Genomic DNA, 24,037 nt, shown 5'->3' on the forward strand with positions numbered 1-24,037 from the left:
TGTAACGAGAGACTCTTTAATACTTAAGTCAGTAATGACAAGAAAAAAATAATGTAAAAGAAAATTATGTATTGCAACATAAAACAAAGTCTCGTGATGTAGGATAAAATGTTGAAGGTAAGACATGATCTCTTAATGTAAGAGAAAAGTGAGAGTAAGTCTTATGAGCTATGAGGCTTATCTTTTGTGTTATCTGGTAACTCAAGATATTTATAGATTTTAATCATGTCGACTTTGTATCCTGAACTTGGGGAGTGGTGTTGCAATTAATTTCTAGAAATGTTGGTGAACACCGTCCATTGTAGTATTTGACATTGTCATTAGTGAGATGATTGGTGGAAATCAATGACACATTTACAAGAAATTGCTATTGGTTGAGAAAGAGGCACTTGAGTTGCGTAGAAAATAGTTTGTGTTTTCATTATTAATCATTGACTAAAAAATATGGTGCATGTATAAAGGTCTATACTTGCAAAAAATCTGTTAGAAAATATATCAGTTAATTATAAAAAATAATGTGTGTGGACATGCGGTGCCATATTCTAACTTCTCGAAACTTAAAAAAACTCAATAGAACTTGCTAAAAAAAAAAGGAAAAAAAATAGATACATTTGGACCATGCTTGTAATTTTTCATGTATTGGTGTTCTTATTTAGAATGGAGTCGAATGATGTGGATGTTGCGGTTTAGGAATGATCTAAATGACAATAATAATCGTTGTTATTTCGGCTATATGTCAAGCAAATGACAACAAATTAATCTTTTTTTTTTTATATTTGAAACCTATTTTATATGCACATGCACAGGGTATAAAAGGAAAAAAAAATGAAAGTTCACCCTCCAAATGATTGTGTAAAGTAGCAATTTAACATGAAAGAAAATGAATTTTTTTTATTTTACAAATATTATGCACATAGTGATGTAATAATAAGTAAGTTGTCTAATATTTGAGATAAAATTAAAAAAATTAAATTATCATTGTTTGATATTATGATGTGAAATACTTTTTAAAAATATTTTTATTTTTAATATTAGTAATTCAAAATTATAAAAAAAATACTGAAATAATATTATTTTATTATTATTTTTAAATAAAAAACACTTTTCAAATCCAGAAAAAGCAAGAGCAACATCCCTCACAAATACTCGTTATAATCGCGAAACTTCGAGCGCTCACGGACGGTACTTCAAAACAAGACACGAAACGGAGGGTTATCTTATCTTCTATCATCTGAGCATAACAAAGCAGTGACTGCGTGACTGACACAAACAGTCGATCTTACTGTATTATCCTAAATATAAAGTGCAGTGAATCCTTTCTCATTCAACGACATTGACGTGTCCTAAGCTGGAAATTACCTCACGACAAAGCACTGTCACCTCGTACAACATCAATGCATTGGTCACTCACTGACACTGCTCTGGCTTTTAACTGTTAGTCATGACTCTTGCACATTTTTGTTTGGTAGGAGAGTTTTTCTTTTAATTTTAAAGCTGTCAAAATAATTTTTTTCTTAAAAAATTCAGAATGTTATGAAATTATACAAACTGGGCGTCAGTAACAGTACGTACAACAAAAACGATGGCAGCATGAGGTGAAATGAAAATGAAGAAGAAAAAGTAAAAAGAGGAGGAGAAAGGCATCCTCTTCTTTTTGTGAATTTTGGTTATGGTGAGTGTGAGAGGGGGACCCACCATTAGTTGTTGTGGGATGGTACTGTTGTTGTTGTCGTCGTCGTCGTAGATGTCATCTTTCTCTCTCTTCCTCCCTCTATATCACTTTTTTTCTTCATTCAGGTATTGGTAAGTAAAAGTAGCAAAGATAGTTGTTTACTTTTATCTTCCTATGTACCGGACCACACCTTACCATTTCCACTCCTCTTCTGCATCACCATCACCATCACCCTAACTTCTCGCTCACTTGTCTTCACTTTCCGGCAACAGTGCGATCTGTTTTCCTTCTCTTGGGACAGGATTGTTAAGTTTCTTCCGGGCAAGTAAAGTTTTTATTTTTATTTTTTTCTTACTTTCCTGTATATGATTGATTCAATTGAGGAAATCATAGAGCTTGAAGTGGGGTTGATGGTTTTTTGTTAAAAGGATTCTTGGAGGGAGAGGTAGCTGATTAAAGGGTTATCTGGTATGTGGGTTGCGGTTAATTGGAATCATGGGTGTGTGGGTGTGGTTTTTTTGTACTTTTGGGGAAGGAGTGAAGCTGATTAGGAGTAGTTTTCATTTAAAGCTTTCATCTTTTCTGGTTTAGTTCATCTGGGGTTTTGCTGTTTTTTCTTTTTGGTTATCAGTGCTGGTTCAATTAGTGAAATTCTTCGATCCTTTTGGGTATTTGGTATGGAGGCTAGATTTGGAGGGGAAGCTCATCATTTCTATGCTATGGGCCCAACTGATATGCGGGCAGTAGCGAAGAGAGGTTTAGAATGGGATTTGAATGATTGGAAATGGGATGGTGATCTTTTTATTGCTAGTCCTTTGAATCCGGTACCATCAACTAGCGTCAGTAGGCCATTTTTCCCTCTTGGGGTTGGGACAGGAGTTCCGGCCACTGGGAATTCGTCCAATAGTTCATCCTCATGCTCCGATGAAGTGAATCTGGGAGTTGAGAAAGGAAAAAGGGAATTGGAGAAAAGGAGAAGGGTGGTTGTCATTGACGACGACAATTTGAATGATCAGGAAACTGGTGGTCTTAGTTTAAAGCTTGGTGGTCAAAGGGATGTGGGGAATTGGGAAGGAAGCAGCGGGAAGAAGACTAAATTGGTTGGGGGTGGCTTGAGCCGGGCGGTTTGTCAGGTGGAGGATTGCGGTGTTGATCTGAGTAATGCCAAGGACTATCACAGGCGGCATAAGGTTTGTGAGATGCATTCCAAGGCTACCAAAGCTCTCGTTGGAAACGTTATGCAGCGTTTCTGTCAGCAGTGCAGTAGGTATGTGTGTATAAGCTCATTTATTGAGAACGAAGACGAATTTTTTCACTGGAAAAAAAGAAATACATTGCCATTACATCTATTTCTCATAAAAAATCAAAACCATAATTTATAATAGGCATCTTAATATTTTGTGTTCTTGATAATTGAATTGTAGAATTTAATTTTATTTCATTCAAATTAAAAATTATCAATTTAAAGTTATATTGTTAACTAAAAAAAATCGTTATATTAGATTTATAATAAAAATTTGACAATACCTAATATGTAATGTAAAAAAATAATTTTAATCTTTTATATTGTTAAAAAGTGCTTGTATATAAAATAAAAATATTGTATTGTTCATGTATTTTCTTCTTTTGAAAAACAATGAAAAAAAAACTAGTAAAAAAAAACTATGGAGAGCTTCTAAAATGTGTTTCCAAACTCAATATAAATGTGGAAAATTGGAAAACTAGTTTTCCAATTTTTTTGATGGAGATTAATGCATTTGAACAGAAAGTCCCAATTTTCTTTTGCCAACTCCAGTTTTCAAAAAATTTCGATTATTACTCATATATTTGGGGGAAAATTTCTTGGTTTGCAGCTCCTTATATTCTGCCAAAAGTACTTAACTGATGCCTTGTCAACTTTTTTTGCAGGTTTCATGTCCTTCAAGAGTTTGATGAAGGGAAGAGAAGTTGTCGGAGACGTCTAGCTGGCCACAATAAAAGGAGAAGGAAGACTAATCCTGATACTGTTGGTAATGGAAGTTCGATGAATGATGATCAGAACAGTGGCTATCTGTTGATAAGTCTCTTGAGGATACTGTCAAACATGCATTGTAAGGAACTCCATGGTTTTCCTATTTGAACTTTTCAGAATTAATTCATTGAGGATTTTCTGTTTGCCCATTGATATTACCTTGATTTTCTGTTTTGTGCTGCGGGCTTCATTTTCTTCCTGGAAAACTTGGGCACCTTATATCTTCTTGTTGTATGAGTGACCTGTATTTGTTAGATAATGATTCTGTCATTTTTGAATTGCAGCCAATAGATCAGACGAAACAACTGATCAGGATCTGTTAACTCATCTTTTAAGGAGCCTTGCAAGCCATAGTGTTGAACATAGAGGAAGAAACATGTTTGGACCATTGCAGGAACCTCGAGATTTGAGCACATCATTTGGAAATTCAGAGGTAGTCTCAACTTTACTTTCAAATGGTGAAGGCCCATCAAATTTAAAACAGCATCTGACAGTACCTGTGTCTGGAATACCTCAGCAAGTTATGCCTGTGCATGATGCATATGGTGCAAATATACAGACCATATCTTCCTTGAAACCCAGCATTCCAAACAACTTTGCAGTGTATTCAGAAGTTCGAGAGAGTACAGCGGGGCAGGTCAAGATGAACAATTTTGATTTGAATGACATTTGTGTTGACTCAGATGATGGCACTGAAGATATAGAGAGATCACCTGCTCCTGTGAATGCAAGGACTAGCTCCCTTGATTGCCCTTCATGGGTACAACAAGACTCCCATCAGTCAAGTCCTCCTCAGACCAGCAGAAATTCAGATTCAGCTTCCGCACAGTCACCTTCTAGTTCCAGCGGAGAAGCTCAGGTATACTGTACTTGCATATTGTTTATCATTTCCCATCTAAACTCAATTTGTATAGTACCAAGAAGAATTTCTCGGTTGATTCCTAGAGTCCCTTTGGATGCTTATATTTATTCATGTGTTCATATTGTTCTAAGTAGCACGATTGTCCCAAAATAACAAGGCATTTCTTTTTTAGAGGAAAATATCACCTTTCATCCGAGACTAGGTGAAATGTTGATTTCTTATATTTTCCCCTTGATTTAGTTTTCAATCTGTGGATGGATCATCTGTTCTGTCTTTTGACTAACGAGTTGTATCCGTATAATATTCATCAGTTACCTTATCCTTTTCTACCATTTCAGAGCCGCACAGATCGAATTGTTTTTAAATTATTTGGGAAAGAACCAAATGATTTTCCTCTTGTCCTGCGAGCCCAGGTACTCAATTTAATTTTTGTTTTGTGCTGCTGTTTGATGTTCTTTAACTTACAAATTATGAGTATGTGAAATGTTTTGGTTTTCAGATTCTGGATTGGTTATCTCATAGTCCCACTGATATTGAAAGCTACATCAGGCCTGGTTGTATCATTCTGACCATTTATCTTCATCAGGCCGAGGCTGCATGGGAAGAAGTAAGCTTCATAAACCCTGACCATTGTTATTGATCTAAACTTCTCCAGACAACTTTTGTGGCCTTATAGTCGAATTTTCCTTTGTATAGCTTTGCTGCGGCCTTGGCTCCAGTTTGAGCAGGCTTCTAGCTGTATCAGAAGACACTTTCTGGAGAACTGGATGGATCTATATTAGGGTGCAACATCAAATAGCATTTATTTATAATGGTCTGTTGCCCTTGATTGTCTAAGTAATTCAGAAACTTAGAAGAATAGATTAGTAGTAAAAAGACTTGTATGAATGAAGTATTTTGAATTTTGTCTAGTAGTAACAAGACTTATGAATGAAATATTGTGAATTTTGTGTTGCAGGTCAGGTGGTTGTTGATACATCTTTGCCTCTCACAAGCAACAATTATAGCAAAATTTTAAGTGTCAAGCCAATTGCTATAACTGCATCTGAGAGAGCTGAATTTTTAATTAAGGGGGTCAACTTGTCTCGGCCTGCCACAAGGTAATGATTGTTGGTTTTCACCTGATATAGAATTGTTAAAGTCTTGATTTTCTGTATTTTTTGTAGTCTCTCTTTCATTGTGCTGGTATTATGTGCTACTAAGCTACACTTTGTGTTCTCCACTTCTGTTTTTCAGATTACTCTGTGCAGTAGAAGGGAATTATATGGTTCAAGAAAATAGACAGGAGGTGATGGATGGTGTTGATAGCTTCAAAGGTCATGATGAGGTCCATTGTGTCAACTTTTCTTGCTCTATCCCCATGGTGACTGGAAGAGGATTCATTGAGGTGTTGTTGCCTTCTGTGTCTCATCTCAATCCTGTTCTGTTCTTATCCTTATCTTTGATAAATGCTAGTTTTGAATCTATAATTCATTGAGGATTTGTTGGATACATGCTAGTTTAATTTGATTCTGTGAATTTTTTCTCTCATTAACTATGAGTGTGTTTATTAAAGTGTGACCTTAATATGTGAACAGATAGGTTATTAAAGTGCTTTGCATCTTTCTTTGTGAATAAGATACATCTGGATTGATTTAGGGCCAACTTCATTACTATCTCAAAGAGATTGTGAATTAGATATATCTGGGCTTGTTTGGAGTGAACTTCATTCCTATCTCAAGGAAAATTCTTTCTTGAAACTGTATCTTAAATTAACCCTTATGTTGAGTCAACACATTTCTTTAGTTTTTCAAGCGTTTGTATGCAGTTGCTAATGTGCTTTCATAGAATACTGATACTTTTTGAGTATGCTTCTGTATGCTGAGTTCAATCTTTTCTCTATCCAGATTGAAGATCACGGTTTTAGCAGCAGTTTCTTTCCTTTCTTGGTTGCAGAGGAAGATGTATGTTCTGAGATCCGCATGCTTGAGGGTGTGTTGGAGACTGAAACAGATGCAGATTTTGAGGAAACTGAAAAAATGGAAGCCAAAAATCAAGCGATGAACTTTGTTCATGAAATGAGCTGGCTTCTTCACAGAAGCCAGTTGAAGTCTAGATTGGGCTGCTCGGATCCTAGTATGAATCTCTTCCCACTAAGAAGATTCAAGTGGCTCATGGAATTCTCCATGGACCATGAATGGTGTGCTGTTGTGGGGAAACTCTTGAACATTCTGCACAACGGAATTGTTGGCACTGAAGAGCACTCATCTTTGAATGTAGCATTATCAGAAATGGGCCTTCTTCACAGAGCTGTGAGGAGGAATTCTAGGTCTCTTGTGGAGCTCCTATTAAGATATGTTCCTGAGAAATTTGGGTCCAAAGACACGGCCCTAGTTGGTGGAAGCCATGGGAGCATTTTGTTTAGGCCAGATGTCACAGGCCCAGCTGGTTTGACACCTCTTCACATTGCAGCGGGTAAAGATGGTTCTGAAGATGTACTTGACACATTAACTGAAGATCCTGGAATGGTAACCCCTTTTCTAATTAAATTAATTTCTGGATACTCTGAGGAGAGAATTTTCTTAATATTGCATTTATACTTGATGGAATGAATATTCACCACCACCAGTTTCACTCTCTGTGTCTCTTCAATCTGGATCACTGTTCATACTTATGTCGTGACAACAATAATCAGTTCTAGGAATTGGAATATGATCTAAATTTTTTTGATTGCATGATTTTGCAAACCTAATGTGATGTGTAGGATCTCGTTAGATGGAGAAGATAATCAGGAGGTGTTAGTTTAGCTATATTTTCTCCCACATTTTATTTAGTTCCCAGAGTTTCCTTTTTAATTCAATTTAATGATGATGTGTTGAAGAGTGATAATAGCCAATGTGTTGAAGTTAAATCTTGCTTCATTTGATTGTTTTATACTACCTTTTTGTGTGAACCAGTGTGGTAAATTTACTGCTCCTAGTCACAACTATGCTTTCTCTCAACAAATAGTTGAAACGTAAATTGAAAAACCTTGATTCTAAAAAGAACAGAAATTTACTGAGGGCGTTGCTTTTGTCACGCTGTGGCTACATGATCATGTCTGATCTCATAGCTACTAATAGCAGTGTAAAGCAGGCCTTTAATTTAGCTGCCTCTTTTCGTTATCATTCCACATCTCAAGCTTTATATTACATTTCATTTTTCATTTTTTGTAGCTAGTGGATGGTTTTCCATTTCCCATAAATGCGTTAATTTGTTGTTTCTATTCTTTTATTTAATGTTTGGACAGGAAGCAATTTTTTTTTTTTAAATCAGCAGTCAATAATAACATCTTGTAAAATTGAATCCAAGACTGCTTTTCAATCATTGTTGCATTCTGGCAGGGATTTATTATTTGCCTTCATTTTGTGTAAAGATTTGTGTGATACATTTCAGGTGGGCATTGAAGCATGGAAGAATGCTCTTGACAGCACAGGCTTCACACCTGAAGATTATGCTCGCTTGCGTGGCCACTACACATACATCCATCTTGTACAAAGGAAAATTAACAAGAGACAAGCTGTTGGGGGCCATGTTGTGCTTGACATCCCTAGCAATCTCTCAAACAGTAACATTAATGAGAAACAAAATGAAGGATTGTCCAGTAGCTTTGAGATCGGACAAACAGCATTGAGACCCACTCAGCGCAACTGCAAGCTTTGCAGTCAGAAGGTGGTTTATGGAATAGCCAGCAGGTCTCAGCTGTACAGGCCTGCAATGCTCTCAATGGTGGCAATTGCTGCAGTTTGTGTCTGTGTTGCTCTTCTGTTCAAGAGTTGTCCTGAGGTTCTGTATGTGTTCCGACCCTTCAGGTGGGAAATGTTGGACTACGGAACAAGCTGAGGTGGTCCATCGTTGCCCATTGCAATATTGACAGACGATAGGACGTGGTTATTATTTTGTATGCATTTATTTATAGACTGTAAAGTTGAGGTTTCCCGCATAACAATCAAGCAATCTACTGGGACACGCTTCGGATTCAGTAATGTTAATTGACATAATTATTCGACATCCACTGCATGTTTCAGCGGTAACATCTATAACCGGCATGATTGTGGGCATCATATCGTCATTGCTTTATATGATATATGTATCTCCGATTTCAGCGTGTCCCAAAATCGAATCTGAACCGTCAAATCTGAAAACCTGTTCTTGCATCTACCGACGTCCCCAGTCTACAGGAAAACTACTTAAAAGGATCTCTTGTTGCTATGTGAAAGAAACAAGGGAAAACGAAGTGAAATCTGTACTTGTTATTAATAAAGTTTTTCAGGACGGAAGCCAACAGTATACGAAAGTAGAGATGTTCTCGACTTGCATGCGCAAGGCAACAAGAGTTAAATTCTGTGGCTATCGAATTATAATTTGGTGCAATCTGTTGGCTTGAAATTCAGACTTCCCTTGAAGGTCATATTCTACCAAGAAGTTCATTTACGCAAGGTTTCCGTAGATTGATACATCTGATTTAGTAGAGGCAAAGGCCAAGCACACAGATCATCTGAAATTTGAACGATTCACATCTGCACCAGTGAAATGTGCAGTGATTACAGGAACCTTGAGAAGACTGTGTAGCAAAGGCTCAGGAATCCACTTGGGTCCCTCAACTTGATTGTCTGCTGCTTTTGATAACTCATTCAAGACATCTTCTGGTACTATTGTCAAAGTTGTACCTGAATCAGCGATGATGTTTCCACGACCAGTTCCCGAATAAGAATCACCGAATTGTATTCTCTCTTTTCCAACACCCACGGCTTCAAGAGTTAGATAGTAGAAGGTATCCTCAGTTAGTAATGGGGTAGATTTAACTCCATGACCTGAAACAACAGCGTGGCTGCCAAAGTTTAGTTTGCTCGATTTTCCAGCTTGGGAGAAAAAAGGCACCAGACAGTAGGAGAATTTTCTACCGACTGAAGAACCCATTTGAGAAATAAGAGACAGTGAACCGCCTCCAAGGCCAACGATACCCGAAGCTTGGTCATTGAAGGGTCCATTATTTTTGTGTCCACAACCAATGAAAGTTTTATGGAAACGCACTGGACGGCCTGATGTGGAATCCAAAGTGATTGTATCAGCCGCAAGAATTCCAAGGGTGTACGATCGATCACCATAAGAATATTCGAAATTGCAAATTTCGCCACCAGGGCAAGAAGTTTGCTGTTGCGAGGTGCATTCCGTTGCGTCACAAGAGAAGTGTCTATATGTTTTGGAAGACTTTGGATCAAAAAGAGGAGTAACTAGCTTGTAACAATTCTTGCATGGCTTGCACTGTGTCCTTATTAGATCACTGCCTGTATCTGCTATCCCCATAACCTTAAGAGGTGGTGTCCCGAAGGCCTATTCACAACTTGCGGATGTAATCTCAGATTCAGCAGCTTTAGGTGAGACTGAAGCAGCAAGCGCAGTTGGGTCAAAGTGGTGGACCCGATTGATGAATCGACGCAAAGGATTGTTGACACGCTGGAGATGAGTCTCTTGAGTCTTGAGGGTTGTGAAAGGGGGACTCTGATGAATCACGGTGGATAAGTTCCATAGTGAAGCCAGCGTTCTTGGCATAGACGCAGGCAAAGCTAGCAACACACAGTAGTACAATTGATATAGCAAAAGAGAGAGGAGCTTTCCATGTGGAATAGACAGCCTATATAGATGAAGATGATTGTACGACGGATTCAAGTTAGGTTTGGGACGTACAAATATATGCTAGTACAGAACAAAATCATGCAGATATCACAGATATTTAAGGAAAGGAGGAGATTCTAAATTAAGATCGGGAATAACTAGTGTTATGGCGAGCAAGGAAGTTGATAAAATCCTATGCCTCTATTCAAATCAAGTATTATTTCCTCTATATATATATATGCAATCTGATGCATGTATACAAATTAAGCATTATTATTATTTTGAGCATTTCTTGCATAATTTAATGCGTTAATGAACATACATGTATTCTTATTTACTCTCTTGATGAAATACCTAACTAAATTTAGTTTTTTAAAATTTTAATTTTTTCAATTAAGCTCAAATTAGGTTTTCAAACTTGTTTTTCATCAATTAAGTTTCTAATAAAATTAATTTGACTTACTAAAAGTCTAACCAAGTCCTTACACTTAATTAATTATTCTAATTTGATCCAAAATTAATTTTTAAACTTAATTAAACCTTTAAGTGATCCAATGATTAAATCAAATTGGCATATTAAAAATTTAATGAAGTCCTCAGACTTAATTTTATGCAAATTCATATAATAATCCTTTAATTTAACTTTGAATCTGCATTGTCTTTTAATCTTGGGTACAATTGGATTCTCAATTTCATTTAAAGTCTCAATTTGGTTCCCCTATGCGTTTAAAACCCTTCTCAGCATGTTCTAGCCAAGCTACTAGTCTTTTTTTTTGTTTTATTTTTTGTTGTTTTCATTTTTTAAAATGGAAAAGACAATATTGTGGGAAACCTAAAATTGGGTTATGAAAATTGTCCATCTCTTTACAATGCTTATAACAGAAAGTCTCGTAAGAGGCTTTAAATAGTAAGCTTATAAAGAAGAAAATATGAGAAATTATGGATTTACTAGATTAATAAATGGTCAATCCTTTTGAAAGTGTCATAAATGAGGGATTGAAAGTACACTTAGAAGAAAATAGTGTAAAAAACATTGTGTAAAAAAGATAGAACTAGAAAGCGCACTCATCAGGGAAAATGATAAGGGTAGAAAGCACATTATTTGGTAGGTGAGGGTTGGAAAACGCATATCAAAGATAAGAGATAGGGCTTAAAGATGCACTATCTGAAAAGTAAAAGTTAGAAAGTACACCCAAAAGAAAAAAGATAAGGTTAGAAAGTACATTATCTAAAACATGAGGGTTAGAAAGTGCACTTAGAAAGGAAAGAGATAGGGCTAGAAAATACATTATCTGATAGGTAAGGACTAGAAAACGCACCTAAAAGAAAAGAGATAAGGCTAGGAAGCGCACTATCTGGTACGCGAGGGTTAGAAAGTGCACTCACAAGAAAAAAAGATAAGGCTAGAAAGTATATTATCTGATATGTGAGGGTTAGAAAACACTCTTAGATGAAAATAAATAGGGTTAGAAAGTGCACTATTTGGCATGTGAGGGCTAGAGAACATACTCAGAAGAAAATAGATAGGGCTAGAAAGTGCACTATTTGGTATGTGAGGGCTAGAAAACTCATTTAGAAGAAAATAAATAGGGCTAGAAAACACATTATCTGGCAGGTAAGGGCTTATAGGTGTAATATCTCGTTGAGAGATTTGTTGGGCTCAGAACCTTGCTGGGTCCTTTTTGTTGAAGTCTTGTTAGACCATTTCTTTGTCAAAACTTTACTGAGTTTTTAATCACTAGAGTTTTGCGGTGTTGTTTTTGTTAGAGTATTGCCAAATTCTTTTTTTTTTTTTTATCAAAACCTTGCCGGGTTTGTAATCATTAGAGCCTTGCAGGGCTCAGAACCTTGCTGGGTTTATTTTACTCGATTTTTTCTTTGTCAAAACCTTGTTGGGTTTTTAATCGTTGGGAGCCTTGATGGGCTCAGAATCTTGCTGGGTCGTTTTTGCAGAACAATCTTTCTTACTAAACCTTGTTGGGTTTAGGATTATCTTGAGCCTTGTTGGGCTTTAGAACTTTGTTGTATTCCTTCTTTGCTGAAACTTTACTGGGCTTCAAAAATTAAATTGAGCCTTGTTAGGCTTAGAACCCTGCTGGGATCATGTTTATTAAAGTTTTGCTAGATTTCACTGGGGATTCTTTCTTATACAATTCCTGTGTAAAAAATTGTATAATGCTTTTAAATGTTATGCATGTATCTTTACCTGGTATTGAAATATAGGCCATCTTTCTTGGAAATCATCTTTTGCTTTATAACTCACCCTAATGATAGCATGGAGCTTTCTTGGCCATGGTATTCTAGGCTTCTCAGTGGACTTTCAAAACCATCTTTATTAAAAAACTAGTGTTCTTGAAATATATGATTCTTTCAAAATTAACCATTGATAGGGATTTGCATAGAGAAACATTAAATACCGAGCAACCATTAATCAAGTTAATGCCTTTTATTACTCAATAAAATTTTAATTTATTCAATATATGATTCTTTAAAAAATTAAACCATTTAAGCCTTTCATGTTCTCAGTCCATGGTATTCTGGTACTCTATTAGTATAGTCAAAGAGTTGCTCGAAGAATTTTAAAAGCATGTCTTTTGGCAATGTCAAGTCTTCAACCAAATATTCCACTATACCTCTCATTTTCATTGCAAGAACTTTGGCATCTTCAACTTGTATGAGGTATTGCATAATTTATAAGCCCCAATGTTATGGTTTTTTTATTGCAACATTTTTCTTCAATCAAAGCTTGTTTAACAGAGGAGAACCTATTAGCCTAGTAATCAAGATATGTGATTAGCTTGGCCTATTGTTGGCATTGCTTTTGGAGCATTTCATTTGTTTGTTTCAACTCCCATATTTCATCTTGAGCTTTCTGCCATTTCTCTATCATTCTACACTTTTATCCTTTCTTCTGCTTATGTAAATGGTTGAACTTGGCTTGCAATTCTTAGAAGGCTTTTTGTTTCTACTATAACTGGGATAAAATAATCATTTTTTTCTTTACCATGATCAAAGTTTGCTTCTAATTGGCTAAAAGGTCTCAGCTAAAATTGATGTTGCTCGATTAACTTTAAAAGTAATTACACTCTTAAACACATTAACAACTTCAAGGTTGATCATACCTTTTACCGATGGGAAAAGAATTAGACCATATATGATTCCTAAAGCAAAATATTCTCAAACAAATCTCATTCTTGTAATCATGCAATCTCTTCTTGAATATAGGTTACAATGTGTTCCACAACCAGTCTTCACTGAAACCCCACTTTGTTATCTTTTCATCTATCATGATCAATTTTAGTTAACCAAGTATAATTTTATAAAGCTTGATTTTGTATCCCATAAAAGCACATCAGGTTTGATTTTAGATAATCTAAGAGATAATCATATTTTTCAAAGGTGGGAGTCATGTTTATAGTGTTAAAGTTGAAATACCTGTATTCCAGTATCCAAAACCCTATTAAAACTTGGAAACACGAGTGTTACATTCAAATCTTAAAAAATTGAGCAATGCCTCCTTATTGTTTTTGGAATTCAATATGATCTTGTGAGGAAAACATCTCCTAACAATCCAACAACCGGATGACATTAGGCAATATTCTTTCTTCAAGCTTCATATGGTATGGTAGCTTGGACTCAAATCCTATTGGCAAGCAATTATCAGTGCAGTAACTTGACTTTTTAACCTTATACAATCCGAGTATGAGAATAATTCCACGATACCCCACTTATAGGGTGAGTCCCAAGCTAAGAAAAAGTCCAAGTGAGCATCACTAGACATAAATCACACTCGCCACGTGAATTTCCTTTTCTAATTCTAAATGGGACGAGCTTGGATCTAAGTTTTTTTTAATTGGTTTTCACTGAAGTATGTGAAGAATTTAAATAAAATAGTCCCCCACCCCCCACACCCACCTATACCCATACAATTCAGAAGGTGAAAATAAATACGACAATTTAATAACATAAACATAAATAAACAATACAAATAACTATTCCAAAAATAATTAGGAGTAAAAAAGAAATAATTACAAGGAAAACTGCACAGACAAAAAATAGCAACAAAAAAAAAATTATAAGAGAATAAATACAAACAATCAGGCTCAACCCTAAGATTCTAAGTTATTTTAATATGCTGTCACACAATGACAATTGTGGGACTCTTTGAAATTAAATGGAATATATTTAAGAAATGAAGTCATTACTTGGTAAATAAAAAGCACTAGGAGTCCTAAAAATTAGTATTGATTTCAGAGTTTTGAGTAAAGGATTAGTTATATTAAAGAGAAGATCGACATTACCCTAACTACTTTTATGATGAAAAATCATCTTCACCATGTATTTCTCTTTTAAATCTATCACTTTTAATTGTCATGAATTATTCTAATTACTTTTTAGTTTATCTTTATATATTTTTTTATAACAACCCCTAAAAATAAATAGGAGACTTGTCCAGCTATCTTTTTAGAAAAACAAGTCTTAGCCAAATCATTGATAATTTAGCAAAATCATGACGAAAACTAGTAAACATAATTTTGAATTATTAAGCTTACGTCAGTCCATAAATTAAGAGACACGTAAAATAAACTTAAACTTAAATTTGACAATGTCATGATTAAATTTATTGTCTTGTTATTAAAATTATTTTACAAGCGCATTGAGTCTACATCAATTTCTACAATTAGAACATGTTTAAAATTAATTGTTTCTGAAATGAGTGTTGAATTTATGGGGATGGTTAACATATTATTGAATTTTGGCCCATTTGTCATGGTTAGTTTCAAAATGAATCTAAAAGACATCACTCTTACTCGATGAACCTTGGTAGAATCACGTATACTCAACCCGAATTATTGTATCTCATCCGAAGAATACACGAGGAACAAGTTCATGTACAACCATCTTTACCTTTTTTGGAAGTTCAGTTTTGCTATGGTAATTGCGAAAGCGAGTGCAAAGAAAACTGGAAAAGCAAGAAGAACAATTGCCACTACACCTAAATCATCTTGTTTATACCCAAAATAACTTTGTAAGAAGGAACTGATTGATTTTCGCTCTCCATATGCCGTGATTTCTGTTTCTATATCACCGTACTGTGATGCCAGAAGGCCTTTCAAGGACCATGAAATTGGACAAATCCAATAGCCCCAAGCCCACCATCTAGGCATTTTCTGCAAGATACATGTATTTGGGTGAGAAATATTGAACATTACTTTCAGGATGAAAAAAGAAACATCTGCTGCAACAGATACAAATTTATAGTTACCAAAACTTTGTTTCGCTAGTGTTGTGAAGGAAAAAAAAAAAAAAAAACAGAAGGCTGGGGAGTTCTTGGTTTACACATTAAGACAACAACTGTCTTGACAAAGAAAGTGAAGCATTAGAATTAGTATATATACTCAGAACGGTTATTGTGCAGCTTGAAGATGGTGCTAGTTGAACTTATCCAAGACGCAACACTAGTTAATTCGGGTCATGAGCAAATATGTAGCTGGCTTACCGGTTCCGGTACAAGGTAGCCTGAGAACAAATTCGTAAGGGTATAGAAGAAACTAGCCCATATTGCAGCCATTTGGAAATTTGGGGTCAATGAGACAAGCAGCAATCCCAGGTAATTGAAATAGAGCAATGTGCAGAACATTGAGTAGAAGTACCAAAATGCTTTGTAAGCTGACCAGTAGAAATTTATTGCTGGATATGTAATCATCAGAAACAGCACAGCTTGGAGCAATATATATGGAATTTCTACAATCACCTGCACTTTCGTAACAACAAGTTTATGTTAAAGTTTGCAAGTTCTAAAATCTTATATTGACTGATTTCATGGACATTAATGCTAAATGTTTCTGGTACTATCTTCGGACCTGTGCAGACGAGTACGCCCACGAAGAGTACATTCCAGCAAACCTTTCCCGGTATACAATGGTGCGTTCAGTAGCTACAAATGGCATAACAGATGAGCAGTTGGCTATTCCGGCGAACTGAATAAAGACGAAAATAGATCCCAGTATGTTGAAGAAGTCCTGTTCACCATTTCTTCGGAACAAGGAGCGTAATCACTAGTTAGCATTTTCTATGGGATATTCAAGCATTAACATTGCTGATAAATTCGACTGTATAGAGCTTACATTTTCTGTCCTTTTTGCCAAAGAAGTGCTCCGAATATCAAAGAAGACACGATGATAAATATCAACCGAACCAAGTTATATTTTGGACTTCTCCAGTAGGACAATTCTTGTTTCCAAAGACACGCCTTAAATTGTTCCCATGCATTTTGTGGAAATCGGGTGGAGAAATGCAATTCCTTCGAACCCTGTTCTGGAAGGCCCAGTCTAGCAACTAGCTCTTCATTTTTCCTACATCAAGCAAAAACATATGACTTCCCGATAATTCTTTTGTTTCTGTTTCAAATGACAACGAAACTTTTGTCAAACACGCAACACTTGCAATCTAGAAAGTGCTCCACCCGTTCATATATATATATATATATATAATTAAGCTTACTGGAAGACATGGGAGTCCCTGTAGAGATTTGCAAAATCTAAACCAAGTCGAGCTTCCATAGAAGAACCGGTAACCTCTAACATCCATGTTGCAGGGTTGTGATTTTCTTTGATTTTGGGAACTCCAGGAATGCCCTTCATACAAATATGTACGTAAATGAGTAAATAATAAACGAATAAGATAGGCAAAGTAGGTTGGTCTCCAAAATTCTTTGACAGATATTGCTCATACATAGAAACATATTTACCTACAGAACTACACTTATATAGACATGAATATCAGTTCTTCAACTCTATTTCTGTTAATTTGTTCTTTAACGAAGAATTGAAAGAACTAGAATGCCAGGGGAAACACATATCAGACAATGAACCTGGAAGTCAATCATTGCATGTGCATGGATGCTTACCTCAAAATACTCAATAAGCTTACTTGAATTCTGACCCAGCTCTCCAGAATATATTATTTGTCCTCCTCGTTTCATCAAAATGAGCTGCAAGAATTATTATTTTTGATAAATAAAAGGACCATAGTAATATCAAGAAATTTAATTAGTTTTGCACTGACAGTTCCTAATTAACCACTTAGAGTGCTAATAAATTTTACTTTTGATTGATCACACATTTTATGCTTAATCGTTTACATGTGACCCATAATCAATGGCTTTTCTCACCCTGCAAGAAATCAGGCAGCTCACTAAAGTTTTCAGATTGCTAAGATTTCGTTTTTGATATTGCATACTGCATATTATCATGTGTACATAGCCAATTACCTCATCAAATGCCTCAAAAACATCAATACTTGGCTGGTGAATTGTGCACACAACTGTCCTGTTTGTATTAACAATGTTCTTTGCAACTCGCATGACGATTGCAGCTGCTCTGGCATCCAGACCAGAGGTGGGCTCATCCATGAATATTACAGATGGATTGGAAACAAGTTCTACGGCAATAGTTAGCCGTTTTCGCTGCTCGGTCGATATACCACTAACACCAGGGATGCCAACTAATTCATCTCTGATTTCACCAAGCTCAATCATCTCAATAACTTCTGCTACAAATTCCTGCAGAAAGAAATGATGATAATGCATATTTATGTGTATATGCTACTACCAAATGCTAACGTGAGAAGAACCCCTGAATACGCCCTAGAGATGCTCTCACAACAAAACACTTCATATCTAAAGATCAATTATTTTCTGTTAATGAGAACACTGATCTTGTCACTGTTTATTCTATATATTTTTCAATTTGAGCTTAAGACTTTAGCTGGTCTTCTCAGGCTGGAATCTTGTGTTCAGCTACAGAAAATGTCATTATTTAACAATCGAACAACACTAGTAGTTCAAATTAGGCATCTTACAGATCTTGTCCCTTTGTCAATCTGAGCTGGCAACCGCAACCAAGCTGAGTACATTACTGACTCTTCTACTGTAATCTGTGGAGAATGAATATCTGTTTGTTCACAATAACCAGATATTCTAGCATACGTCTTTTGGGCTTTAGGGTACCCTCCAATTCTTATCTCGCCTTCAATAATGCCACCAGTTTTTCTTCCAGAAAGAACATCCATTAGTGTTGTTTTCCCAGCTCCACTAACACCCATCAATGCCGTAAGAATCCCAGGTCTGAAAGCACCAGTGATATCATGAAGAAGCTGCAGCCTTTTTTGTGGAAGACCTTGCTTTCTTAATATCTGAGTGACACATGCATGGAAATCAATAGGCATCAACTATAACTACCAGCCAAGGAAGTCCTGTGTTGATGAGTTGTACTTACCTTAGGAGTGTCGACAAAATATTGCACATTCTGAAAGGATATTGTTATGGGCTCGAAAGGCAAAATCATTTCTGCAAAACAGATGAAATCACTATGGATATTGCAGTAAAATAGAAAAAAAAAGAGTTCTCATCTGTTTTGTTTGTTGATTAATATCCATCATTTTCAAGGAATATCAAATAAATGGCAACAACAAATAATTATTACTGATTTTCTCCATTTCTGCGGCTGGTTTTGGTGTTTCAGCGCGAGGAAAGTCGCTCAAATCTTGTTTTCTCTTTAGAATATTGGAGAGCCTTTCTTGAGAAATTATGGTCCGAGATCTCCGAGGGGCTGCAAATTTCAAGTTTATATAGATGAGCATGAGGAGTCAATTTGTTATCCATCCGCATGATAATATGAAACTTACCTTTTGAATAACTGAGGGCGCAGGTGAATCCAATGTTGAAAATTATCCAGAATCCAATTAATGCTCCTAAAGGTATCCAATAGAAGTATTCATTGAAGTATAGTCCCCGGCTTTCGAGAATTTTCTGACCTAATGTAATATTGGAAGATGAAACCTGCAAGAGACAATTAGCAGTGAACAACCACAGCAACAAGTATTTATTGAGAATTTAACCAAAGTAGAAGTCGGGTTTCACCTTTTGCCACCTCGGAGCAAGGAATTCGTTTAAAGATGCACCGATTTCCGCATATGCCAGTGGAGAGAGCCAAAAGCCCCACCTCAACCAAGAAGGTAACGAAGCTGCAGCAAAGAAAGCGTTTGATTTAAATGGCTAATTTATGCATACCTTGTGCTAAAAGTCACCAAAGGGCTTACGTTGTCGAATTACAAATCCACCAAATAGAAATGTGATTAATATAATGAAAAGAGCGAATGTTGATGCAATAGATGGATTCCGAACTATGGAAGCAATCAGACGGAACATTGATACAGACACTTGATGAACAAGGAACAGAAGAAAGAAGTGGTAGAAAAACCTGACAGTCATTGAAAACAACAAGAGTTAGAAAAGAATATAGTTTTCATAATAGAAATGACATTTGTCCACAACAAAACACCTTTCTGGTTCAGGACTGAAACCAATAACGTAATAGGTAAGAGCTGTCCAAAGAAATGCATCTAGCAATGAAAACGGAATCTTTAAAATGGCAGCTGGAACAGAATAAGCCCACGCAGGATAAAAGTAGAAATCCCTTTGCTTGTAGAAAACTGCTATTCTTTGTATAGTCAATGACAATTCGGTAATCCCATTGCACATTAATCTAATTAGAGCGTAAAACAAGGAACCCATGTATAGGTTGCCGTCGACCATGTCAATATTCATTCGACTACGTATGAACACTGTCATTGTAATTAATGCAGTGACCACGAGCTGCACGAAGAAAACCCAATAACAACTTGCTGATTAGTTAAGAGTGTCAGGTAAGAGTATGTTGATAATCCAGTCACAATTAGTCTTTACCTGTGCTGATTTGAATACATGAAGAGACAAGTTTCGCTTCATAAGCAGCCATTCTCTATCCATACAAACTTTGAATAGTTCCCATTTTCTTAAGGAGTAGATGCTGAATGACAGAGCATTTTTATGACTTTCAGATTTCTGTAAGGGCCTGGAGAGCTCCCCTTCTAGCTTCTGTCCCACATGAAATTCCTGGAAATTCTTTACAAGCATATCGATAGAAACATAACTATGAGGTTGCTGTTTATGATACCAGTACTGTCCTTGATCCCTTTCAGAAACTACCTGCGGATAAGTAAAAAAATGTCCCGCTGAAAAAGTATTTTGGGGCAAATGTTCTTGTAATGTGAAATGAATTAAGCAAGGTTACATACTTCTTGGAGGAAGTCAGCAATGCCCTTTCGTGGTGGGCACCTAAAACCACAATGTTCAAAGAACTCCAGAACGTTGTCTCGAGGCCCATGGTATACTATCTCTCCCTCTGCCATCAAAATAATGTCGTCGAAGAGATCAAAGGTCTCGGGAGCTGGCTGAAGAAGTGAAACCAACATGGTTGATTTTGTTATGTGTGCCAATTGTTGCATGCAGCTAACAATCTGGAAGGTGGTTGAGCTGTCTAAGCCATTGGATATTTCGTCCATAAAGAGCGCTTTTGTTGGACCAATTATCATTTCCCCTGGCAGAAGAGAGTAACAGAGATTTTAATATCCGAAGAAATGGATTTCCTGTAACACCTAGCTCTAGTGCTCTACAAATCTCTAGCAGAGCCTTTTTTTTTCTTTTTGCTATTTCTATAAATATAGGATCGTCAATGTTCTTAAACACAATTAGCTGAAAGGTTCCTCAACAAGTATTAATTATTTAAACTTTGCAATTCACACAACCTGTTGTTAGCCTTTTCTTTTGACCACCTGAAATTCCTCTCCTCATTGCATCTCCCACCATTGTATCAGCACATATGTCCAGTCCAAGGATCTGTAATGCCACAAAGAATAGAATCTGTGGTCAATGGAGAGGATAGGAGCTTTCGCATTGATACTTCCTTTGTTATATAGAGAATCACCTTCAAGATATAGTCCGTCTGGAGAGTCCTTTTCAATCCTTCAACTGAAGTTGCCTGTTCGTAGAGATTGTCAGCTGAGATTGCTACCAGAAAGTAGGAACCAAGCTTCCTCAAATATGAGATCATGATAAAGAGTTAGTTTGTTTCTTATGTTAGCTTTACCTTCATGTAGGTATCTATATCCGGTTCTGGGACAATACCAGCTTCCTTCTCCCTTCTACTGATTTCTTTCATGATATCTTCAGCAGTAAACAGCTGCTGTATCAGTTTAAGTCTCTAAGAAATGTTTACCATTACAAGATGTGGAGCAAACCTACCTTCTCTGCCCCCAATGCCTTGACAACGAGCAGAAAAGTCGAGGGTTTCCCTCACAGTCATTTCAGAAATGTGCTGGTCATATTGGCTTATGTAAACTGATGTCTTCTGAGGAACAAACTCATTGAGTTTGTAACCATTATATGAAATTTCCCCCTCGACCTATACATGGAAATCAGTTATTGTTCTATATCATATGTTTAACAATTTGTGATTTCATCATTATTTTCGTTCATAATTTCCCAGTTCATTCTCATAGTAGGTGACAGTTTTACAGAGATGGTTCATATTGTTGTTTTATAGCATGGATGTTTATGCACAAGTAAGAGACCTTCAAGGACTGGTCAAGCTTTGCTGCAAGTGCCTGTAGTAAAGTGGTCTTCCCACAACCTGGAGGACCAAGCAAGAGAGTCATCCTGCATGGAAAGTGAGTTTATGTATGAACTCCCATAAATATTAATCATAAGTTAGTTGATCCTCGTTGCAGAAATTAGTACTGATCAAAACCGTTGGGAAACGTCATAAACAGATGCATTATTATGTGTGAACCTTGAGGGCTTGATGATGCCGTTGACATTTTTGAGAATTTTAATCTTGTTTCGTACCGACTTGCATCCCGTAATATTTGCAATACCCTGTCGATAGAAAATATTTCTTTCATTATCAGAACATGAAAGTGAGAGAAAAATAATAAAAATAAGTCAACCCAATAAATTAATGTACAGTGCATGGTGGACTCGAAGTTCCAATTTTAATTTTTCGTTCGCAGCACTCTTGCCGCTCCTGTCATCTTATGGTAAACGCAGTCAAGTTATATTTCTCCTTAAAAACGAAGTGTTTGAGCAGTGACTTTCTAATGCTGAAAGGTTAGCTGATGCTAAACAGAGAAAAACAAGGAAAGATACTTGCCCCAAATGCAGTCTTGAGGGTGTTCCAAAGAGTAGGAAGGGGCTTTCCATGAACCACTTCATATTCCACCTCCACAGACAAATTCCGATATCTCACTTCCACAGTTGGCAATTCCAGACCCACCCTGAAGAGTAAACATCGATCAGTACTGACAAAGATACATGCACAAAAACATCCATGGATGTATCGTTTCCAAATAAATAATCAGTAGCTCTCTCAAGCTATAAGGTTGTAAATCTTGAAGAAGCACTGCAGTGCTATTGATCAGTGAATGCTATATCACTTATGTTTCCGCCTCCTGCGCGCAGGAACAGTATATAGTAAATTCCTATTTTTCCCTTGAGCATATTTATTCACTATTTTAAATTTTATTTTCTCAATATATCTCCTTTCTTCATGTCGTCTGCGAAAGAGGAACTTTATATAAAGATGTGGGGCTATAGAAGATCGATCGATGGTAAGTTACATGCTATCAGAAATTGCTGGGTGTCTTACCGGGGTTAAAGAGTGGATAGTGAGATTTCAAAGGTTGGATTAAGGAATCTTGAGAGGTGTATGAAACCTGGGTGATAGAAAAGATTAATCCTTATGTTGTCTTCGGTGATCTGTGGAGAGTTCATGAACTTACAACGTCAGGTGTGACGAGCTCACCTCTTATATTATAATGTACACACACAAACACATGGCCTCATGGTTTTGTCCCACGAAAAAGACACTTGACGAGTTTAAGGCTTTTTAACCAATCATGTAACTCCAAGACACATCCACAGTGACTTGTAATACATCAGTGCATGCAATTTGTGGAAGCTAAAAGTAATTTTATTTAGACTTATGCTGGAATTAAGGGACACTGCAAGTGACAATCAGAATACGCCATCACAGCAGAAGCATATATAGTACTACCCTCTCATTTTGTTCTTAAGTAATCTCCCTAAAAAACTTACGCTATGGATTGAAATGATTGTTATTTTTACTATTGTAGATATGAGAGATATGATCATATTACCCTTTCAGGACCCAACTTTCAGCTTCGTTCAGCAACAGACTAACAAATTAGCTCATTATCCAGCTTACATGGGAACCAAGAGATTGTCTTTTCTAGACGCTATTTAATGCTTAATTTTCATTCATGAAATCCAATTTATACCTCGAAAAGGAAACATAAGAAAAAAAACAGATAGTTCATTGCGAGTGGCATGTAAAGATAAAAAGAAAAGGAGAAAGAAAAGGAATAGCATGCTTTCTAATGAAATGATTCCGTTCCTTTGTTTCATACGCTAATGCACATAATCGATGTTCATACGTATAAGAAATCAAGAATAGAATAGCAGGGCAGGGCAGGCAAGGTTCTTACTTGTCCATTCTTTCTTTATACTTGCTTAACAGCCTGCAATTATCTTCCTCGATCTTCTTTATTAGTTTGTCGACGAAAACATGGCGTTCAAGAGCTTCAAGCTTGGTAACATCAACCACCCTCTTGCCTTCCTCTCCTTCGCCATCTTCCTTTTTGTCAAACAATGACAGCCTAAGCCGTCTAAAAGTGGGTAGTCTTTCAATGGCTGCCCACTGTAGCTCAATTTCATCTTCGTTTTCTTCCAAGTTGGATAAGGATGTTGCATCACAATTAGTTGCAGCACTACTAATGAAGCTTGGTGCAATATGGTTATGAAATGATGTCATGATGCTTTTCTCTGTCGACTCTTCCAACTCCATCCTCAGGGAATCTGTTTTATGATCGTTACGAGGAGCTGCCATTTGAACGTTATGTGTGCTCAGAACCCTGAGGAGCAAGCGTTCACGTGTAGATCAAATATGTAGATACCTCA

General features: G+C 36.4%; 3 protein-coding genes across 4 annotated transcripts; 1 reads left to right on the forward strand and 2 right to left on the reverse strand.

Annotated features, from left to right (window-relative positions):
- The first annotated feature begins 1,734 nt into the window (after positions 1-1,734).
- Positions 1,735-8,574, forward strand: LOC133692475 (squamosa promoter-binding-like protein 1). 2 transcript variants are annotated; one of them, XM_062113452.1, is made up of 11 exons: positions 1,735-2,939; positions 3,581-3,762; positions 3,968-4,116; positions 4,201-4,542; positions 4,884-4,958; positions 5,045-5,152; positions 5,242-5,359; positions 5,504-5,645; positions 5,782-5,932; positions 6,432-7,052; positions 7,960-8,574. In XM_062113452.1, exons 1-11 carry the CDS (start codon positions 2,350-2,352, stop codon positions 8,404-8,406), a joined length of 2,925 nt encoding a protein of 974 aa, XP_061969436.1. In that variant the 5' UTR covers positions 1,735-2,349; the 3' UTR covers positions 8,407-8,574. The 2 variants fall into 2 exon arrangements, with proteins under 2 accessions (XP_061969436.1, XP_061969435.1); XM_062113451.1 differs by having other exon boundaries at positions 3,968-4,542.
- Positions 8,575-8,826: 252 nt separating this feature from the next.
- On the reverse strand, positions 8,827-10,145 carry LOC133692476 (aspartic proteinase CDR1-like). The gene has a single exon (XM_062113453.1). It carries the CDS (start codon positions 9,868-9,870, stop codon positions 9,058-9,060), a length of 813 nt encoding a protein of 270 aa, XP_061969437.1. The 5' UTR covers positions 9,871-10,145; the 3' UTR covers positions 8,827-9,057.
- Positions 10,146-14,965: 4,820 nt separating this feature from the next.
- On the reverse strand, positions 14,966-24,037 carry LOC133691520 (pleiotropic drug resistance protein 3-like). Its single transcript, XM_062112058.1, has 24 exons — positions 23,566-24,037; positions 22,212-22,335; positions 21,852-21,937; positions 21,634-21,718; positions 21,305-21,464; positions 21,150-21,226; positions 20,988-21,041; positions 20,809-20,899; positions 20,299-20,600; positions 19,928-20,209; positions 19,524-19,837; positions 19,282-19,442; positions 19,103-19,206; positions 18,868-19,021; positions 18,666-18,791; positions 18,459-18,529; positions 18,043-18,375; positions 17,453-17,743; positions 17,090-17,173; positions 16,684-16,817; positions 16,308-16,535; positions 16,044-16,215; positions 15,680-15,934; positions 14,966-15,350 (listed from the first exon to the last, which is right to left on the reverse strand). The coding sequence occupies exons 1-24, from the start codon at positions 23,964-23,966 to the stop codon at positions 15,084-15,086; spliced, it is 4,356 nt and encodes a 1,451-aa protein (XP_061968042.1). The 5' UTR covers positions 23,967-24,037; the 3' UTR covers positions 14,966-15,083.

The sequence above is a fragment of the Populus nigra genome, chromosome 4 (assembly GCF_951802175.1).
Source record: "Populus nigra chromosome 4, ddPopNigr1.1, whole genome shotgun sequence".
NCBI lineage: Eukaryota > Viridiplantae > Streptophyta > Magnoliopsida > Malpighiales > Salicaceae > Populus > Populus nigra.